This window comes from Python bivittatus, unplaced genomic scaffold (assembly GCF_059951505.1).
Source record: "Python bivittatus isolate LINGU-HERP-01145 unplaced genomic scaffold, Pbiv_v1 ctg000020_np1212, whole genome shotgun sequence".
NCBI classification, from domain to species: domain Eukaryota; kingdom Metazoa; phylum Chordata; class Lepidosauria; order Squamata; family Pythonidae; genus Python; species Python bivittatus.
In genome coordinates, this window is record NW_028277030.1 from 59,882,557 (window position 1) to 59,902,176 (window position 19,620).

Below are 19,620 nucleotides of genomic sequence, written 5' to 3' on the forward strand. Positions count from 1 at the left end.
ACCAGAAGTCCTTCCTCCATGCTATTAACTCATAGCCATGATGTCAGGTAAGCTAGCCACCATTCAAAGAATGCTTACCACAATTCATCTATGTTCCTAATGAATGAACTGCCTATTGCATACATTCTATCTCCATCTACCTTCAGCAAGATATGTTCCACTGAGATAATAGATGGACTTCCTGAAAGATGTAGTCTTTGTAAGGGATTGTCTAACATGCTATCCTCCTGTGCTATGATTCTTATTTCCACAACAGCCTCTCTAAAAGGCGAAAATAACATTTACATTAAATAGATAAAAGCTATTTAAAAAGAAAAAAGGCAAATTAATATATACTGAATAGACATAGGGACACAGAGAATAGACAGTCATAATCCTTTCACTGGAACTATCACACTGCTACTACAATCGATTGCATGTAACTCACATTAAAACTTAAGTTACTATTTCCCATAGAGAGCAATGACTGTGGACTTGAAGAGACATTTTCTGAGAAATGATTGAGTACTTCTTACCATAAGCTACAAATCATACAAATATCTTCTCTATAACTGGTGCAATTTTAGTATTAAGAACTAGCACTAGAGTCACACAAGTTGGAAGTCGCCACACAAGCTACCAAGTCAAACTCCCTGTTCAGTGCAGGAATCTAAATTAAAGCATCCTTGAAAAATTGATTGATCCTACTGCCTACTGTATGCATGCTTCCTTAGTGAGCTGTTTTACTTTCTATCCTCTATATTTGTCCTTTTTTGTTTTCAAATCTTTGCTAAGACTTTTCTGCTGTCACACTGTTTTGTGTTACCCTTCAAATGTTTCCTCATTGGAATTGTCTGCATTTATGTATGTGTCTTCTTTTCTAGGAACTTGCACCAATCTTGAGCAATGTTTCTCATGGGCTTTACCTACCACTTATTGCTCTGAGTTTATTAACAGCTGATTGTTTTTTTGTGGAAGTCCAAGATACAGGTTCAGCTACACTCACATTTAGTTTCCCTTAAAATTAAAAACTCCAGCAATTACATGAATGCTTTGCTCCAATCTTGCTACTTTTACTTCCACAACTAAGTATTCTTCATTGGTTAATATCACGTCAAGGATATCTTGTCTTCTTGTCTCATCTTCCACCTCTGAAGAAAAAAGTTGTCAGCAAGGTAAGTCAAGAATTTCCTGGAAAGGTCAGAGTAATTAATGCCTTTTTGAAAGATCTGCAGTTTGCATTTAGAAGACATTATCAATATCTTCTGTTTGGGTGGCTGACAGCAGACAGCACAACTATACTGTTTTTATTCATTCCTCTTTCTACTGCATCACCAAATTAATTCACTTCTGTTCCTTCTGAACAAATTTTATCCTACCAGCCTTTGTTATATTTATTACATCATATTTGCCTTCTGTACTAAGCTCCTCTTGTTAATATGCCAAATTCTCTGCATTAGTGTATCAACAACAAAAGCCATAAACTTTATGAGGCAATGTTCTTTCTGATTTTTCACGGAGTGATTTACTAACTCCGTTATAGCAACACAATCACATTTCTCTACATTCACAAGTCTTTGTCTTAAGTCCTAACTTCAGAGTTTTCATATGCAACTCCTCCTAATCAAGCTTGCCATGCTCTGGCCAAATGTATTTTTACCAGACTTTGTGAGGTACAACCCATATCATGCCAGAAGTCCTCCTTCTAGATACCTCAAACAATGGTCCTGGAAAATAAATCTCTCCTACCTTCACCATTTGTATTGCCACTGATTTGCAGTATTCTTTTGCTTTCTGATCCTCTTCCGTGGGCTTGACAGATGAAGGAGAACACTACTTGTGCTCCCAGAGACTTTAAGTTTCCTTCTTGGTTCTTCTTGCAGTCTCAAATGCCTGCGCACATATTAGCATTAAAATTTGATAGGTCTTGTAAATTCTGTTATATGCCTGATACCTGCCTCTGGCAGACAGTACACTTCATGATTTATTAAGTCCAGCCAACACACTTCTGTTTTAGTTCTTCCTAGTAGTGAGTCATCATTTACCAAAAGGAGGCGGCTCTTTGGCTTCTTGAAGGTTTAATCGCATCCCCTCTGTCCTTTAGGATTCCACCATCATCCCTTGTAATTCCAGTCCCTTTTTCTTTCCCTGAAGGCTCTGTACCAATTTATACTACACGGGTCGGAAAACTTTTTCTGAGTTTCAATGGTCCAAAATATCTTCTGTGCCTCTTGCTTCAATTATTTGAGATTGCTTATTTGTGGGTCTTCCTTATAACGAGTTGGGTTTTTTTTTCTATCAATCCCTGTTGTAGCACTTTTCTTGATTTGAAAAACATTCAACCTCTCTTATGAACTGAAGTATGGCCATGTTAGTACTACAAGGTAGACCAGATCAGAAAATCAACTCCACAGTAAGATTAGAGCTATATTTTATTGAGAAAAAGTATGGTAGCAGAATCTTGTAAGCCTGATTGTACTTTACCTCTCTTTCCTTTTATACCCCAATGTATCAGTGAGGAGTCTGCCTGAGTCTCTTCCAAATACAATCTTGTTTCCCAGGACTTAAGGAATGTTTCAGCTTCAAGGTCATTTCCCTGACATTGTACAGGATATCTGCTTTCCAATAGTATGAGTTTTTCTTCAAGGACTGCTACAATCTTGCCAGGTTCTTCTCAAGCAGGAACACAAATATGCCACAAACACTGCAGGTCACAACTAAAAACTCCTGTTTCTTAAAGCACTACTAGCCATTGCTTATATTTCCCCTTGTTCCCTTCACAGGTTTTAAAGTTAGCTAAATACAGGCCCTTGAGTTAGACGGAAAATCTGTTAGGGGCTACTTCCTACTGAACTCAAAGGCAAACTCCCATTTGCCCACTTGCTCTACCACTACTATAATATTCCTAGACAGCTGTTTCAGGGTATATTATTGGAAATCATTTACCATCAGGCAGTTCAGAAACACAAACCCATATAATAATGTTTATTACAACATTATTCAAGTAGTCCTTTGAAAGGGGAAAGTTCAAGAAAAGCCTCACTTCTTTTAAATATTAAAATTAAATATTACATAGTCCCTTTTCTCCTTACTGTCTTTTCTGTTCTGAGTGGAATTGCATTTGTTTCTACACCCAAAACACTATAACTCCGTCAACCCTTCAAGGTAGGTCAGATCAGGAAACAGACTACTGAACTACTGAAATTCTACTTTTATCATTATAGGATATAATAACAGAATCTTGAAACCTGCCAGAGTTTCCCTCTGTCCTCTCTTACACTGTGCAGAATCAAGGCAGGATTATTTTAAGTCTCTTTTCAGACAATGTTTTCAATAGTATCAAGGAATCATTTAAGCTGGTGACAAAATTATGTCACCAATAATTTGTTCCCAATAAATTATGTGAAAAGTTGAGAACATTCCAACAAAATGGTAGCTGGAGTTTTTACAATAGTACAAAAATGCAATAACCCTAATACATTTTAATGATACCTTCCAATGTAAAATTTAATGAACTCTTTATAATGCCGATCTGTGATAAAACTGACCTATAGCAAATACCATAGGTAAAAAAATCCTGTGATGTCATTAAATTAAATTTTACCTTTGACATTTCTAAGAATTATTCAGTACTGACAGCAACCTTTTATTCCAGATATAGTGGCTGCTGAAAACAAACACTGGCAGGGGACTGAAAAGGTAGTTCATCATTGCTGAAAAGTACAGATGCCTTTGAAGATCAGCCCTTTTCTGAAATCCCTAAACAGGGCTTCTCTCTCTTCTTTTCTTTCCTGCTAATTATTTCTTCTCCTCACCTCATCTCTAGTTTTGTCCTTCCTGTCCCTTCCCATTATATCTGTTTTCTCCCTCACCCCATTCCATCCTGTTTTCTTCTTTTTTGCTGTTTCTGCTCATAGAAAATGGAATTTCTGTGTATTGATGTGTTTCTCCAGGGGAGAAACCAATGTGTGAGAGAGATAATAGTTGGTATTATATGGGAATAGGGGATTGGTTAATTTTATAAATGAAATATTTACTTTTACAGAAACTTTTAAAAGTTGTTTTTGTTGTAACTTTTTTTGTTGTTCTGCCCTGCTATTTTGGAGTGTGGTTTCTGGCCAATAACTGCCCGCCTGTCTGTCTACCAGTTGCTTACAGATACTGGAAGGAGGAAATCTCTAGGTTTCAGCTAAAGTTGGCAAGCCCAGGGTGACAACTTGGAACTCCACAGGATTTCTCTCTATATATTCTGCATTTCCTTCGTTTTGAAATCAGTAGGTTTAAATTCCGGGTCATCTTGCTTTTGGATAAATATGGTAAAAATTTCAGGAAGAAGTGTAGTAATCTGTGAGATTAATATTTTGCATTTTTATCTGCTTTTCATGAAATACAAATATAACTGTCTATTTGTAGGCAGTTAAAGTCATGGCACTTACTAAGTCTCTGTGAAGCACCCAGTTTGCATGGAGATAATGGATTCCATCAAGAATCTGATAAAGTAGTGATTTGACCATAGATCTTGGCAGCTGCATGGGTTTTTTGTTTGCTTTTGAGGCACGGTGAAACTTGATAATATGCTGGAAACAAAAAAGAACACAAACATGAAAGCATCTTGTAAAAAAACAAAATAATTGCAAAAGATAAAAGCCTTTTAATTTTGAAATCGAAAATTGGAATTAAGTATGAACTGTTTATATCTAATATTAAAGAAAATATAACAGTGAAACATCACGTTGTTTCCTCAGCTTTGAGGGTACATGGATTGAAACTAATTTTTTTCTATTGCGTTACTCCTCACTGACATTTTCATGAAGTTGTTTTATAGTTCTAAAACTATTTTATGATAATCCCCCCCCCTTTTTTTAAGACTAAAGACTTGAAACCTCTGAAGGATTTTATAGACTGCATCTGGAACAAATTACAGAAATATGAAAATTTGCATATTTGGTTTTGCTTACCTTATAGGTTGATGGTAAAGCAATACAGATTTGGAATTCTTTGTTTGAATATTTATCAGTAATTAGAATAAGAAAGTTGACACTAAAGCAAAACGAAAACAGGAGCAATGAAGGCCATGAGAACAAACAGGGCCCTAAAACAATAATAATCACTAAATTTTCCTTTGGCTCAATCTTCCCAAGCTGGTGCCTTCTAGGCATGTGAGATGACAATTTCCAGGATTCCCATTCAGTGTGGCCTGGGAGTTTGGAAGGCTCTTCTGCATTTTTGACTGATCTTGCATTTAAAATCCATTTCTAACACAGGGTGCCCTTTTCAGGGCAGTAATGGGCTCTCTGCGGTACGAAACAGTAAAGCATATTTTTTTCTGGCTATTTTGGAAAAAAAAATGTTGACAGCACATCAATTCTAACAGAAAAATTGAATGTAATGTGATCCACAGATTATAATGGATTAAACCAGAACAATTTTTCCAGTTCAAAAACTTGACTAAGAAACATTGGATAACAAAGTGCAGACTGTTCAATATTTTGTAAAATATCTTTCCTTCACTTCTGAACTCTAGTGCATAAATACCTGGAGGTTTCTGCAAAATGAAGTTTTCAAATTGGAAACAAACCCAGGAATGCCTTCTTGGTGACATTCTTCATTCTGTCTCCAGTATAAAATGCCCCTTTCTTGGTAATTTTTTGATTAAATTTAGATTTATGTCTGCACAGATGCTAATCTCTTAATCTTACCAATTAATTATGAGTGAGAATCAGATAAGATTCTACAAACCTATTTCAAAGTCCAATTAAACGATTAGATGGTTCCAATAGAAGAGAATATATGTAGCTCAGGGTTGAACTGTAGAGTCCTTGGTGCTCTCTGAGCTTGGTTGCTTGCTTGCAGACATTTCATTACCCAACTAGGTAACATCGTCAATGAGAGCAGGTGTGGAGTTTGCTCCCTGTTTATATATAATAGCTTGCCCTGCCAGTTTTGGTAGGAGTGTGGTTTTCTCCTCAATGGTTCTTTGATTAGGGTATTGTTTCCTACTTGATTGTTTGCCTGGTGTTAATTCCTGCTTATCTGGGTGATGACAAACTCACCAACCATATTTTCAACTGGGAAACTGTGAGCATCCCAGACCAAACAAATCTAAAAATGCTAGGGAATTCCCGGAAGCCTGGCATTCAGATAAATCAGCCATCAAAAGACACACAGAAATGCACCATATTTACACACCATTCAAAAGAGACAATAAAAAAGCTAAGAAGGAAGCAAAAAGACCAGAACACATTCTCTCCAGCAGCCATCACGCAGATAAGCAGGGATTAACACCAGGCAAACAATCAAGCAGGAAACATTACCTTAATCAAGGGGATATCAAGGAGAAAACCACACCCCCACCAAAACTGGCAGGGCAAGCTATTGTATATGAACAGGAACAAACCCCACACCCACTTGCACTGATGATGTTACCCAGTTGGATAATGAAACGTCTGCAAGCAAACAACCAAGGACTCCACAATTAGATGGTTACTATTCATGACAAATGTAATGCAAAACCTTATTAAAATTGCTAAGGAAAGGGATGGGAAAATTTATATATCAAAAGGTGAATGGGATATGGAAAGAAAAATGCTAATTTGAGGCTAATTTGCAAACGATGGTTAACAGAAAGCCAGAATTAAATTTGCACTAGATCTGAATAAACCTAACTAGGGGGAAAGTATGGCTTTCATACACCCCTGAGAGTTGAAGTACTGAATATCATTCTAAAGGACTGAAGTGAAGAGGTACAAGCTATCCACAATATGGAAAGTCTTTAGAGAAAAGAAATCCAGAGGACTCTACCCTATAATTTCCATGCAAGGAATGTTGAAAAGTAAAACTATTTCAATAATTGTTTACCACATAAGTTGCTAACACAATATATACAAAACACCCCCATGGTTTAATAATGAACTAAAGCTGAAAGACAAGTATTGTGTTTCTTGTTGACAGCCCCCCCCCAAAAAACCTGCAGCGCTACAAATGGCAACTGTTCTTGCTCACTTTATTCTCCATTTAAGTTGGTATGTAACCATAATAAATATAGGAAAAGCCAATGCTTAACAACATCCTTTCAATGAATGAATATTTATCTAGCAAAAAAAAAAAAATCCTTAAAATATTATTGCTTTAGATATCCAGAAATGAAGAGAAATGTTTTTCCATAAAACAAATGTAATAGAATTGATGGATGTTACAAATGGTATAACATCAATCATCAAATCTGAAGACTGCTATGCTTTTACTTGACATCTTCACCCACCAAATATGCCTTTACTGTTTTATCATTAGTTTTGCTCCCAGTCTGGGAGGCACAATGGTGGGAGGCAATCAGTCCAAAGATTTTGCAACATCGTAACTCTTCTCAGTTCCAAATTTGGAAGGAAAACTGAGGATGGCTGAGTTGATATGTGAAAGATACTAAGATGCTCCAACTGACTTCTCAGTACATAACCAATTAAGTTCCCAGCACTCATACAGGAAAGGGAAATATGCCTGGTCTGGACCCCATGATTTATAGCTTTGATTAAAAATCATGTCATGCCCAACAAATGTGCCATGGTTATATCTGGTGAATCAATTTTTTAAATCTGTCCATTCTTCCAAAGTTTTCTCCAAGTATACCTATGTGATGCATTTTCTTTCCATTCTTCTCAAATACCACACTTCATGTGATTCCTTCCTATGAATTCTAAACTAAACTGGCACTTGAGACAGGAGACCTCTTGCCATACCCAACCTATCCTATGCACATTTGCTGGTTCCACACCTCCAGTACTTGCCTGCTCCTCTCATTCTCTCTTCCCAACTTGGAATGCCTGGTTCTGAAAATGATTTTCTGAGCAAGCTCTTATGAAATAGTTACAGGGCCCACAATGATTTGCTCTGAGGACACATTTAGATTGAGACATTTTGGTTGGGAAAAGATTGGGAGAAATTTGTCATAGTAGTTGGGCAAATGAGTGGGCTGAGCTTGATTAAAATGTTTGGGTATAGATTGAACAATAGATGGGTGGTCCCCTGAATAGCCACTATTTCCAGCCCTTAGATATTTGCATCAAAAACAGCTATTTCAATATTCTAAATGACAGAGCTATCCCTCTCAGTCCTTTATAACTCATCTTACGATGACAAAAACAAGGAGAATATTGTAAGTATCAGGTTTGAGTTATGTTATAGCATTATTAATAATACATAAAATAAGATATCTGGCTTACACCTTCTGTTATCACTTCTACACATTAAAGGTTGATTTGCTTAGCATACAGCTACATTATCTGACCACGACAGAAAAGCCTGAAAATTCACAAGATTAAGTCAAGATTCTAAGATTACTATTGGATTCCTACAGTTGCAAACTTATAACTTCAAAACTTCATGGCTATCATTCCATATTCCTTGTATTCACTCTATATTATACATTTAATATTATGTATATAATTATATAAACAAGCTCACCAAATGTGGGAGGGGTTTACCCTAAAATGCAGGATAGAAATAGTATAAATAAATACACAGAAATACGGCTTTGTGGATTTATCATGTAGGATCAAGACCATTCTGTGTTCAAATAGTGGCTTTTAGTTCATATCCTCTATGAATTCCATAACCTTCTATTTATCACATACACTTCAACATCTGCTCAATATCACTCAGTATTAGTTTTGGAACCTCTCCCACACTAATGGTGTATTATAAAACTCAATTCTATTTTAAGATCTTTCAATAATTTCTGAAATACAATTTGAAAAGAAAAATGTTAAAGAAAGAAAGAAAAATGTTCATCATGTTAAAATCTTACTGAATTTTGTATTTTTATTTAACCCAATGGCAACAAATTCTGGAGAATGATAAATATCAATCAATCAATATTAATGACCACAAAGGGACATTATCTTTTGACACAGAAATTGGTCCTGCAAAGCCAATAGGAATTATTAAGTTCATCTTGACAATAAATGAGTTAACCTTTTAATCTGTATGAGAAGAAAACTGTGAAATGAGAAATTATGCCTGGTCCAAGGCAAATCAATGACTTCTGATGACTTATTCTGGATTTAAATTTGGGTCTCCCCCCACTCTTTACTGGCTATACCATGCTGGCTCTTATTACCAGGTATTAAAAAATAACCACTCTAGACTATTATCTTCTCTGTCCTATAAAGTTTAAATGCTACAAATAATTTTAGAATGAAGCATATAAACTAGTAGAACACAGAGAATGTCAATGGTGTTAATAAAAGAAATATGTTCCTAAACATGTGGATTTCAACACTGTTTTTTGAAGGAGGAGAGCTTTACATACGTTGACTGGGAGGCTGTTCCAAGTGTAAGAGGCAGCATGGAAAGAGACAAAGTTGGGAGTGAGCAAAAAAGACAATGGGGAAATATGGAATGATGCTTAGGATAATTGAGAGGGGGAGCTATTCAGACCATGAGGGATATAATTTGGGCCATCACCAAATGCCAGAAATACCACATTAAACAGTTTTCAATTCTGTATAACAAGAAAAAAAATTGCATGGGTTCAAAATCAGGCAGCTATCTCTGGAATAACATTTTCTTTATATTTCATTTCACTTAAAGTTCTTCACTAGCCATAAATTATCAGTTTTCTTGAATCTCCTGCTCAGAGGTACATGATTACTCAATCTTGAATGAGTACAATTGCTTTCTAAGCTGTATTGAAAGAGAGGGAGGGAGGGAGAGAGAGAGAGAGAAAGAAATCTATTTGAAGGGCAATAATGTAGCTGACTTCCAGGTTTGTAGAGATGATAGTTACTGTGCAAAAACAAAAGAACAAGAAAAGTTGCACAAGAGAAAGTGAAGGGTTGTGGCAATGGCCAATTTATATTTACTCCATTGTATGAGAGTCACTTAATATAGAACATACCAAGAATCAAATAGACAAGGTCAATCATGTGGTTACTTCCCAGCCAAGTGGGAGAAAAATATTTGAGTGGGAAGAAACAACAACATGTGTTCTACCCATCTGGTTTGTGTTGTATAACAGCTAAAATTGCATGGGAACATACCGTGGGGAAGTGACTGCCAGAACAATGCAGGTAAATGTGAAGTGGTCATTAATCTAACAATTGAACAGGAATATATATAACTTTTTAATGAGTTGCATGCTTTATCTCAAGAACATTAGAAAGTGAAGGGAAAAAAAACATTCACAGTACAAACACATGCAAATATTGGTAGCATTTATATGAAATGATATAGCCTAGGAATTTGTGATAATGATGTATTGCATGTATAGAGACATCCAAAACTACAGAGCACATTAGGAAGAATGTACACTTTGCCTTATGACTGTACAACAGACAATCAACAAGAAAGAGTGACCCTACAAAGCTATTGTCATATGATTCTCTTTCAAACAAAGCATGCAGTATTCAAGTGGCAAGAACCGCAAATGATTATTAAACATGCTTCCTATTTTAGCAGCAGTACATTCTTCTGTGGTTGCTTTTAAAAGCAAGCAACTGAAACACAGAGATAAAGTTCTATGCATATCAAATGAAGCTATTCATAATGAGACTATGGCACATTTGAGCTATGAAGTGTACATTCACACTTGGTGTAATTAACTTTGATGGAGAAAACTTCCAAAGTGAGTGGGTGCAAGTTAGTAAAACTGTAAGAACAAAGGCTCTCCAATTAAATTATATGGCGCATGCAGCAGCATGAAATCTCATGACTTTATATTATTTTGATCCAAGTTTCTCTTTAGCTGGAACAGTGTATACATGGATTTTTCTTGATAGTAAACTATTACTCACAGGTTTCATAATAAATTTTCATCAAACAGTTTAAGCAATACAGTAATTTGTCTCTGGCAAATCTAACTTTCATATTAATTTAATATTCATTTAGCATAGCTTGAGCTGATCAGGCAAAAAGAGAAGAGGAATATTTCCCTATGAAACCTATTACAACATGCTGCAAAAAGCAAATATTTCATTTCATATTAAATGTAACATTTCAAAAACATTACACTAACTGCACATATAAAATACTAGCTTATGGTCAAGATCTGAATGAGTTCTTTTTTATATTTATATTTAACAAATCCATCCTTAAGTTGTATCTGCCAGCCATACAGTGCAGACCTTTCAAAGCCCTGAAATTCTAAAGCACTTTCTGAGGTCAAACTAGAAGACAAATGGGAGAGTTGCCTAACATTTTTGTTTCTTCATAAAAGCAGCCATTGGGCTTCTCAAACTGGATTGCAGACCAGATGCTTTGGAGTGGGAGGCACTCTGCCCCCCCCCCCCCCCCCCGTTTCTGATCTCCGTTTCTCCCTCAGCTGGAATTTTCCCTGCTGAGGAAAAATACAGGAATACCCAATCATAGATATCCTGCATGGGAATATTTTAAATAGAAGGGAAATTAAGTATTTATTATTGTTATCAAAAAGATTTTAATACTGTTTCTTGTGGCAAAAAGTCCTTAAGTAGTTTACAACTCCACTAAAACTGATTACAAGCAATCCACTGAAAAACAAATTTCAGTGGCTGGGAGGAGTTGGTTCCTGGGAAAGGTCAACATACCAAAGGTTTGATTTTTATAAGACACCAAAGGTATATATGCATGTTAGAATGTGGAATATGTACAACAGTGCAAATGAAGAAAACTAGAAGAAGAATTATCAAAAGTATATTTCTTTGTGGAAGAACTGTGGGCTCCATTTAGCTCTGATAGTTAAAACAAGTTCCTGGTATCAGAGTAATTAAAATCTGAATTTATGAGTGTATTTTTCCCCAATCAGTAAAAAAATAATCTCAGGGTTTTACTAAAAACCAAAATTATTATGAAGTGTAGCTCTGCCCAGCCCTTTTCTAGGCACATACAGACCCTTACAGTGTTTTGGTCTCTGAGCATGGTTATAATGTTGTTTTCATTAATTACGCTCTCCTTGATAATTGTGGAAACCTACAAGCTCAATGATATCATAATATAATTGGCCTACAACTCTTAACAACTCTTCCTTCCTTTTAGAAGGAAATGACATATTTAATTTCCAAACGAGTTTTTTTTTTTTTAATGACATTGATTTTTGGGCAGGAAAACAGAAAACACATAGGTACTTAAAGCTTTTTTTACTCTTAAACCCTTTGGGAAAATGAAAATTGAGACCAGTTCTGGTATCACATTACTGTAACTTGTGGATAGTTATGTAGTCCCAAACTGGCAAAATGGCCCCTCCAAAATGCCTCTACCTGTTTTTTTTTCCTGTTTTTCATAGCCAAATACAGTTTTAAGGTAGTGTGACATTTTCAGCATGTGAATTCCAAATCACATCATACACACAGCACACAATAAGCTTCTAAAGATTTTATTTGCTTAAAGAAATGCAGAGCAATCTCAACGTCTCAGGAAAGGCTAGGGAGAGAGTTTTTCAGTTTACATGATTTTTTAAAAAAATCCTGAAAACCTTTCTGCACCTTAAAATCAAAGACTACCTGATTACATCTCATAATGAAACTTTTTCATACAACTTATAAAGAAGATAGGTATGTGGGTTTCATCCATTCCTAACATGCTTTGTGTAGCAATATAGATTAAGATAGCATGTGAGATTGGGCAAAAGTTTTTAATTCATTCTAACTGCACAATTATTTCTTTTAAAATATAACACATAATTATAGTCAAAACAAGGAACTTCTGAACTTACCCACAAATCATGTTCAGCATAATCAAACAGCAGCCACACCTTTCTATCACTATGAGAAAGGAAAACCTTCTGTAATGCAATCACATTAGGGTGCTTCAGTTCTCGCAAAAGCTGCAAGTGAAGAGACAAATCACATTAAACTTTCTATATAGTGTCAATACACACACACACAAAGTTTTAATTTGTGAAAGAGACTCTTTCTCATTCCAGCAACTCTGGAATAATCTGTGCACAAAGGGGGAAAAAGTGAGAAAGCTTATTTTTCCATTTAGCAGAAAAGGATATTAAAAGAAAGTCATTTTCTGACTTGGATGCAACTTTTGCTCCCTCTGAAAGGAACATCCAGACCTGTTTTATTCAGGGGATGCTCCCTTTGATGAAAGGGAAGCAAGAAATTTTGGCTTATCTTCCCCCTCCCCATATACCTTTTATGGCCTCAAAAAATCTAATCTCAAGCCTTGGGGGAAGCAACAGAATAGGAAAGGGTCACAGCTGGAAACATGTGTGAATTGATTCTTGTTCCCAACCAGTAGAGTCCTTAGTTATCAAAAACTTTCCATGGAAGAATTTAGTATTAAATAGAGCAACCTACAGGAATCCATCAAAATGATACTGTACATTACCAATGGGAATAAGAGAAATATATACTCTTTTTTGCTCTTATTCTCCCATTCTTATTTCTGGTGGGCATTCTTTATCTTTCTAAATGTATGTTGACTAATGTAGGGCTGAAAAACTCTCAGGTTCTCCCTCAGCTGGAATTTGCCCCACTGAGGAAAAATACAGGAATACCCAATCACAGATATCCTGCATGGGAATATTTTAAATAGAAGGGAAATTAAGTATTTATTATTGTTATCAAAAAGATTTTAATACTGTTTCTTGTGGCAAAAAGTCCTTAAGTAGTTTACAACTCCATTAAAACTGATTACAAGCAATCCACTGAAAAACAAATTTCAGTGGCTGGGAGGAGTTGGTTCCTGGGAAAGGCCAACATACCAAAGGTTTGATTTTTATAAAACACCAAAGGCATTTGCATGTTGGAATTTGGAATACGTACAACAGTTCAAATGAAGAAATTACTCATCATGTGGTCATTTTCACATAGTAGTCATGAAAAACTGTACTGCTTTAACATTAACATATATCTAATTCCTAAAATTCCATGGATGGAGGGGAAATCATTCCTGGGGCTGGAGGAATGGAGCTCAAAACTTCAGGATATGAGCTCCATTCATTCCCACCGCCGAGGGGTTTCCCCTCCCACTCAGTGGGGTGAAGGATCGGAGCTCAAATCTTCAGTATTTGAGCTCTGTTCTTTTATACCACTGAAACCTCTGAAAGAACAGAGCCCAAATACTGAAGTTTGGGCTTCGTTCCTATCCACAGCTGAGAGGGGAGGAAAAATCCTTGGTAGGGCTGGAGGAATGGAGCTCAAATCTTCAGTATTTGAGCTCCGTTCCTGAACACTGACACATCCCCTCTGCTTGCAACCTTCCTTCCAATTGGGAAGCCAGCAGAAAAGATTGCAAATGGCAATCACATGATTGCGGGGCGCTTGGCAACCACTCATAAATGCAAGCCGGTTGCCAAGTGCCCGAAATGCAGTCATGTGACTGCGGAGGGGGGCAGCACAACATTTTACAATGACCAGAAGTTCTTTACCGGCCATAAAGCACCCTTTCCAAAGCTGCTGTAACTTTGAAATGTCATTAAATGGTCGTTAAGTGAGGACCACCTGTACTTTTTTCAGCCTTAGCTATTTCAGAGGGTTATTGTGGGGATAAAATCTAACAGTTAAAATAGGTACAAAATTTAGTAATGGTAGTAATAATGATTTTAGAACACTGTAACATGAAAGGTCCCAAAAGTATTCACATATACCTGGAATACTTCATATTTTGCATACTGCAGGAGGGTAGTGAACACACAAATCATGCATTTTTATTTCAACAAAGGCAGGTAACCTATAAACTATGATCAGAATACTCTCCTTTCTGCCTGTCATACTGTAGGTCTCCACATCATGCAGCCTTTCCCAAAACAAAGATACAGTGAATATATAGTAGATGCTAAAGCAGTTAGCATGTTTCTTAAATGACTAATACAAACTGTAAAATACATGTACAAATTATCATAGTTAAGCTTCTTAGTAACAAATTACATACACAACAGAAACACTGGAGTTGACACACTGTTCTACTTTCCTCTTTTCAGCCTAAGACAGAAAAGCTTTTTTTAATTTAAAAAAAAACCAACTCTTACTTAACACACATGCTTTCATTTAAAAAATTGTATTTGTTCCATATTAAACAAAAACAAGGAATATTTTCTGCCTGCATCTCAGATTACCCTGTCATCAAGTTTTGATGTGATTTTGGTATCCATCCTGGTTCTATGGAACACACCCACAGAAAGGCACAGGATCACCAGCACATTTTGTCACCATCTTCCTGATTTCCTCTGAATGTCCTTTTTTTTTTTTTTGTCTGCGCTCAGTCATTGCTGACCCTGCAGTGACTGCTTGGACGAGTCCTTGCAGTTTTCAAGGCAATTGTTTTTCGGAAGTGGTTTGCCAGAGCCTCCTTCCTAGAGCAGAGCCCAGCTGGCGAGCGCAGGAGGTGGGGTTTGTGTTGCTTCGCGCTTTTTTTTTTGGCGCGCGGGGTTTTTCGTGCTTACTGGCAACTGCTCCCAACTCCTTTTTGCAAGGCGCCGCCAGCATTTTTCCTCCCACCCGAGAGTACCCATTTATCTACTCACATGAGTTTTCAACCTGTTGGGTTGACAGGAACTGGGGAGGAAACAGGAGCTCACCCTGTTTAACGCGAAGGCTGGACTCGAACCGCTGAAGCGTCGACCATTTCTGGCCGGCAACTTTCAGCGTCATTAAGCCCCTGCGCCACTGCGTCCCCCTGAATGTCCTTTTAGAAGCTGTCAATACTAGATAGCAAATGCAATCAGAAGTGCCCTTCGTTGTCCATTCTGGAAGGATACCATTACCCCAAAGTCTGGTTAGTATTCCCATGAGGAACAAGGCTCCAATAAACAATAAAAGAAGCCACCACTCACAGGCCTCAGCCTTCCCCACTCTGATATCTTTCTTATATGTTGTGACTGCATTCTCCAAATTCCCAACCAAGCTATACAGCTGCCTTGATCCACCTGCACATTTCCTAATGTGCCAGGGCAAAGTTGCTATAGCTGATACTTTTCCAGTCTTATCCAAAAAGCCCCTATATACCATTTTTTACTGTTCTGCCTATAAAGCTAAGATACAAGGCTGCACATCTTTGCTAGAACTGGAAATAAGTAAATATCCATCTGTATCTAAAATACTTCAAGAATGCATAATGTACAGATGGGTAAATAGCTTCTTGATAAAAAAATATCACTTGGTCAAATTGCCTCTTAATCAAAACTATCCACTAACCAAAGTTCTTCATCTATATCTGCACCTGGGACAATTTAGTTAATGATTTAGAAAAGATAATACTTAATCTTGGCTTATTTGAACAAACAATGGTTTAAATACAGCAATCCCAATTCAGATACAAGACTTTAAAGGGGAAATTAGATACTTCTAAACTTTTTTTGGCAACAAAAAAGAGAAGTGGGAAAGAGTGAATAATTCATAAAACCTCGTAATATCACCCTAAATCATAGTTAGTTTGTTATACACACAGTAGCTATTAGACAGTGTTTGAGAAACCTTGGTCCTTGCTTCAAGTTTTCTTGAAAATAGCGTACAGGAAAATCCCAGAGTTGAGTGAATTCATAGAAATAACTGAATTACAAATAAAATTATAATTAAAATGTCAATACTGTACTGTAGCCAGGTTCAACCAAAGATTTCAGTTCTTTAGAGATCCAAACCAAGTGTATGTCATACTTCAATATCTTTGGTAGGTAAGCCCAAGGATTATTTATTTATTTATAAATCATATTTATATGGCTGCCCATCTCACCGAATGTGACTCTGGGAGGCGTACAATAAAACCATAAAATAACAATATAAAAACAGAATGCAATTAAAAACATTGATGTCATTATTTTAAAAGGTTAAGCGAAAGCGTTAGATATTATGAACAGTGGAGCCATCTGAGGAGATCACTGTTCCCTAGAGAACCCCAGGCCTGTTGACACAGCCATGTTTTGAGTGGTTTCCAGAAGGATGGGAGAGAAGAGGCCAATCTCACCCTGGGGGGATGATGTTCCACACAGTGGGTGCCACAACAGAAAATGCCCATCTCCTGGGCCCCACCAGATGTAACTCCTTAGTAGACGGGACCCGCAGCATACCTCTTTCTGCTGGATCTGATAGGATGGGCAGATGTAATTCGGAAGAGGCAGTCCCACAAATAACCCATTACTGTTATCTTCAAATACACTGAAGCTTACAATAGACATGTTTGTTCCTCTCAGCAAAGTTGACTTTCTTTTACATATCCCATATAGTCACTATTCTTAACAAATGATTGGTATCATACTTTTGCATTACCTACTTTAGCAAAGAAAATATTATTGTTGGATGATAAAAAGTGCCCTGCAATTATTACCTAGTAAAATCCTTCATTCCTGAAGCTACATTATGATTTAATTTGCATTTCTTCTTTTCCATATATACATTGTTTACAATGGTAAGTCAATCTAGGTTTCTTAATTGAAATTTGAAACATTTTTCTATGTGCAACTTTCAGAATTCATTCTGATATCTTATTCAAGAAATATCATTGGTGCTGCTTTATACTTTGTACTTTCTTCCCTACAGTAGAAATGAGCATGGAAACTGAGCAAATATTTCAACTTGAAACATAAAACTATCTCCAGAACGTGTGTTCCAAAGGTAATTCTAATATTTCAGGGTTCAGATTGTTATCACTATAACCAAACTTTAAATATTTGTAATGCCAAATAAGCAAATTAAATAAAAGCCTTATTTTTTGTTCCACTGATTATAAAGAACACAGTATTATTGAACATTTGGTAAAGTATACATGTCATTAAAATAATGTAAATTATTCTTACAATCTGTTGTACTCTGTACTTAAAAAGGGGTCAAGTGTGAAATTCAGAAAGGTTACTTTTTAACTAGTCATTTCACAATTATTTAGAAAGGGAAGAAAATAAATTTGCTGTGTCTTTTATTAAGTTACCATTTAAAGGAAGTAATTGGATCCAACATTTTGAAATGCAGCCCTTGATGAAAAAAAAATCCCTTTCACTGATGCATTGAAGGGATTTTGAATCACTTTAATACATGAATCTTTTAAAATTACCAAATGCTAAACAAACTACACAATTAATATCTTATATACTGGGTATGCCATTATGGATATTTCCATAATATTTAGATGTAAACTTTTGAAAGTATTTTTGTAACAGAATCTACACATAAGTCACACAATATAATTTTAAATATATTGCTGTATTTAGCAAAATTCATAAATAGTTTTGCAATAACAAAAGCTACAGCAGTGAAGCAGCAGATTCTCACATAAGAGAAAACAATAGAGAGAGAGAATAAATCTTTGTCATAGAAGTATTAAAAAGCTCAGACTTTTATCTATTTGGCATAAACCTGTAGTTGATTAATAGGTGGAAGCTATTTTTAAATCAGAGAAACTGTAAATAAATTTTGCTTTTTAGCTTATTGTGTTTTGCTGGGTTATTAAAAAGGAGTGAAAAACAAAGATTATATTCTCTTTAAATCAGCAAGTATATCAATCATAAGAATTCTTATATTATTCATTATCTATAACATTGCAATATATAAATGTTTGCATATTAAGTATATTACTATATTGATCAACTATTGCTTTTAAAGTACTTTATGGCCATGTTTAAGTCCAGTAACCCTTCCTCTGGCCAACATCTGCCTGTGGGAATTTCATGTTGGGTCCAATCTTCTTATGCCACTTGCCAAGTGACATAAGTCTACAATAGTGCAAAAGAAAATGTACATCCTCCATCCAAGCCTGCCTCCACCCATTTCACCCAGGCAATTCCTAGAAGCAAAATCCAGACAAGATTATAAGAGTCTGGGGGGAAGTGAGCATGTGCCACCTGCCAAATCAGCTTAATGACACAGACGGAGAAAGAGAATTATTTTCCACATTTTTAACAGTAGCAGAACTTGGAGAGGATAGTCTGGGAAGCAGCCTTGCTAACTTCCTTCCCTACAGGATGGAAATACAAAACAAAGCACGCATTATATAATAGGATTTGTAAAAACATAGTTAGAATGCATCCTAGTAATAGATGCAGCTTTTAGAAACCTAATTTTTAGATGTCTAATGAGAGAAGAGTTTCATCCCAGAATCATATACTTTTTTAGATTTGTTTTTGAGACTGTTGGAGGTACAAGACAGCTAAAACCACTAATTATTGCATATCCTTTTCTAATAAGTTGGATACTAAATACTTAGCAGTTGCATAACTATGGAGACTTTGGTGGTCTCTGAGCTTCGTTGTTTGCTTGCAGACGTATCATTACCCAACTAGTGCTGGTGAGTGTGGGGTTTACCCCGTTTATATATAGTAGCTTGCTCTGCCAGTGTTGGTGGGGACGTGGTTTTTTCCTTGGTAGGTTCTTGATCAGGGTATTGTTTTCTGCTTGATTGTTTGTCTGGTGTTAATCCCTGCTTATCTGGGTGTTGGCTGCTGGAGAGGATATGGTCTGGTCTTTTTGTTTCCTTCTTAGCTTTTTTCTTGTCTCTTGAATGGTGTATAAATGTGATTTATCTCTATGTGTCTATTGATGGCTGATTTGTCTGAATGCCAAGTTTCCAGGACTCCCCTAGCATTTTTAGATTTAGCTTGGTCTAGGATGCTCACAGTTTCCCAGTTGAAACTATGGTTGAATCTGTCCATGTGTTGTGAGATTAAGGAGTTTTGTTGTGTCTTCTGACTACTAGTTGCTGTTCATGGATGCACTCTGCTAGTCTTCTGCCTGTCTGTCC

General features: G+C 36.3%; 1 protein-coding gene across 3 annotated transcripts in view; it reads right to left on the reverse strand.

Moving 5' to 3' along the window:
• Positions 1 to 19,620, reverse strand: part of CDK19 (cyclin dependent kinase 19) — a 90,954-nt gene that overhangs the window by 35,094 nt on the left and 36,240 nt on the right. For all 3 annotated transcript variants that reach the window (XM_088139451.1, XM_007435454.4, XM_088139447.1), the window contains 2 exons: positions 12,662 to 12,772; positions 4,416 to 4,556 (listed from right to left, as the gene is read on the reverse strand). In XM_088139451.1, the coding sequence (XP_087995577.1) occupies positions 4,416 to 4,556; positions 12,662 to 12,772 (252 nt within the window). The remainder of the gene's footprint in view (positions 1 to 4,415; positions 4,557 to 12,661; positions 12,773 to 19,620) is intronic.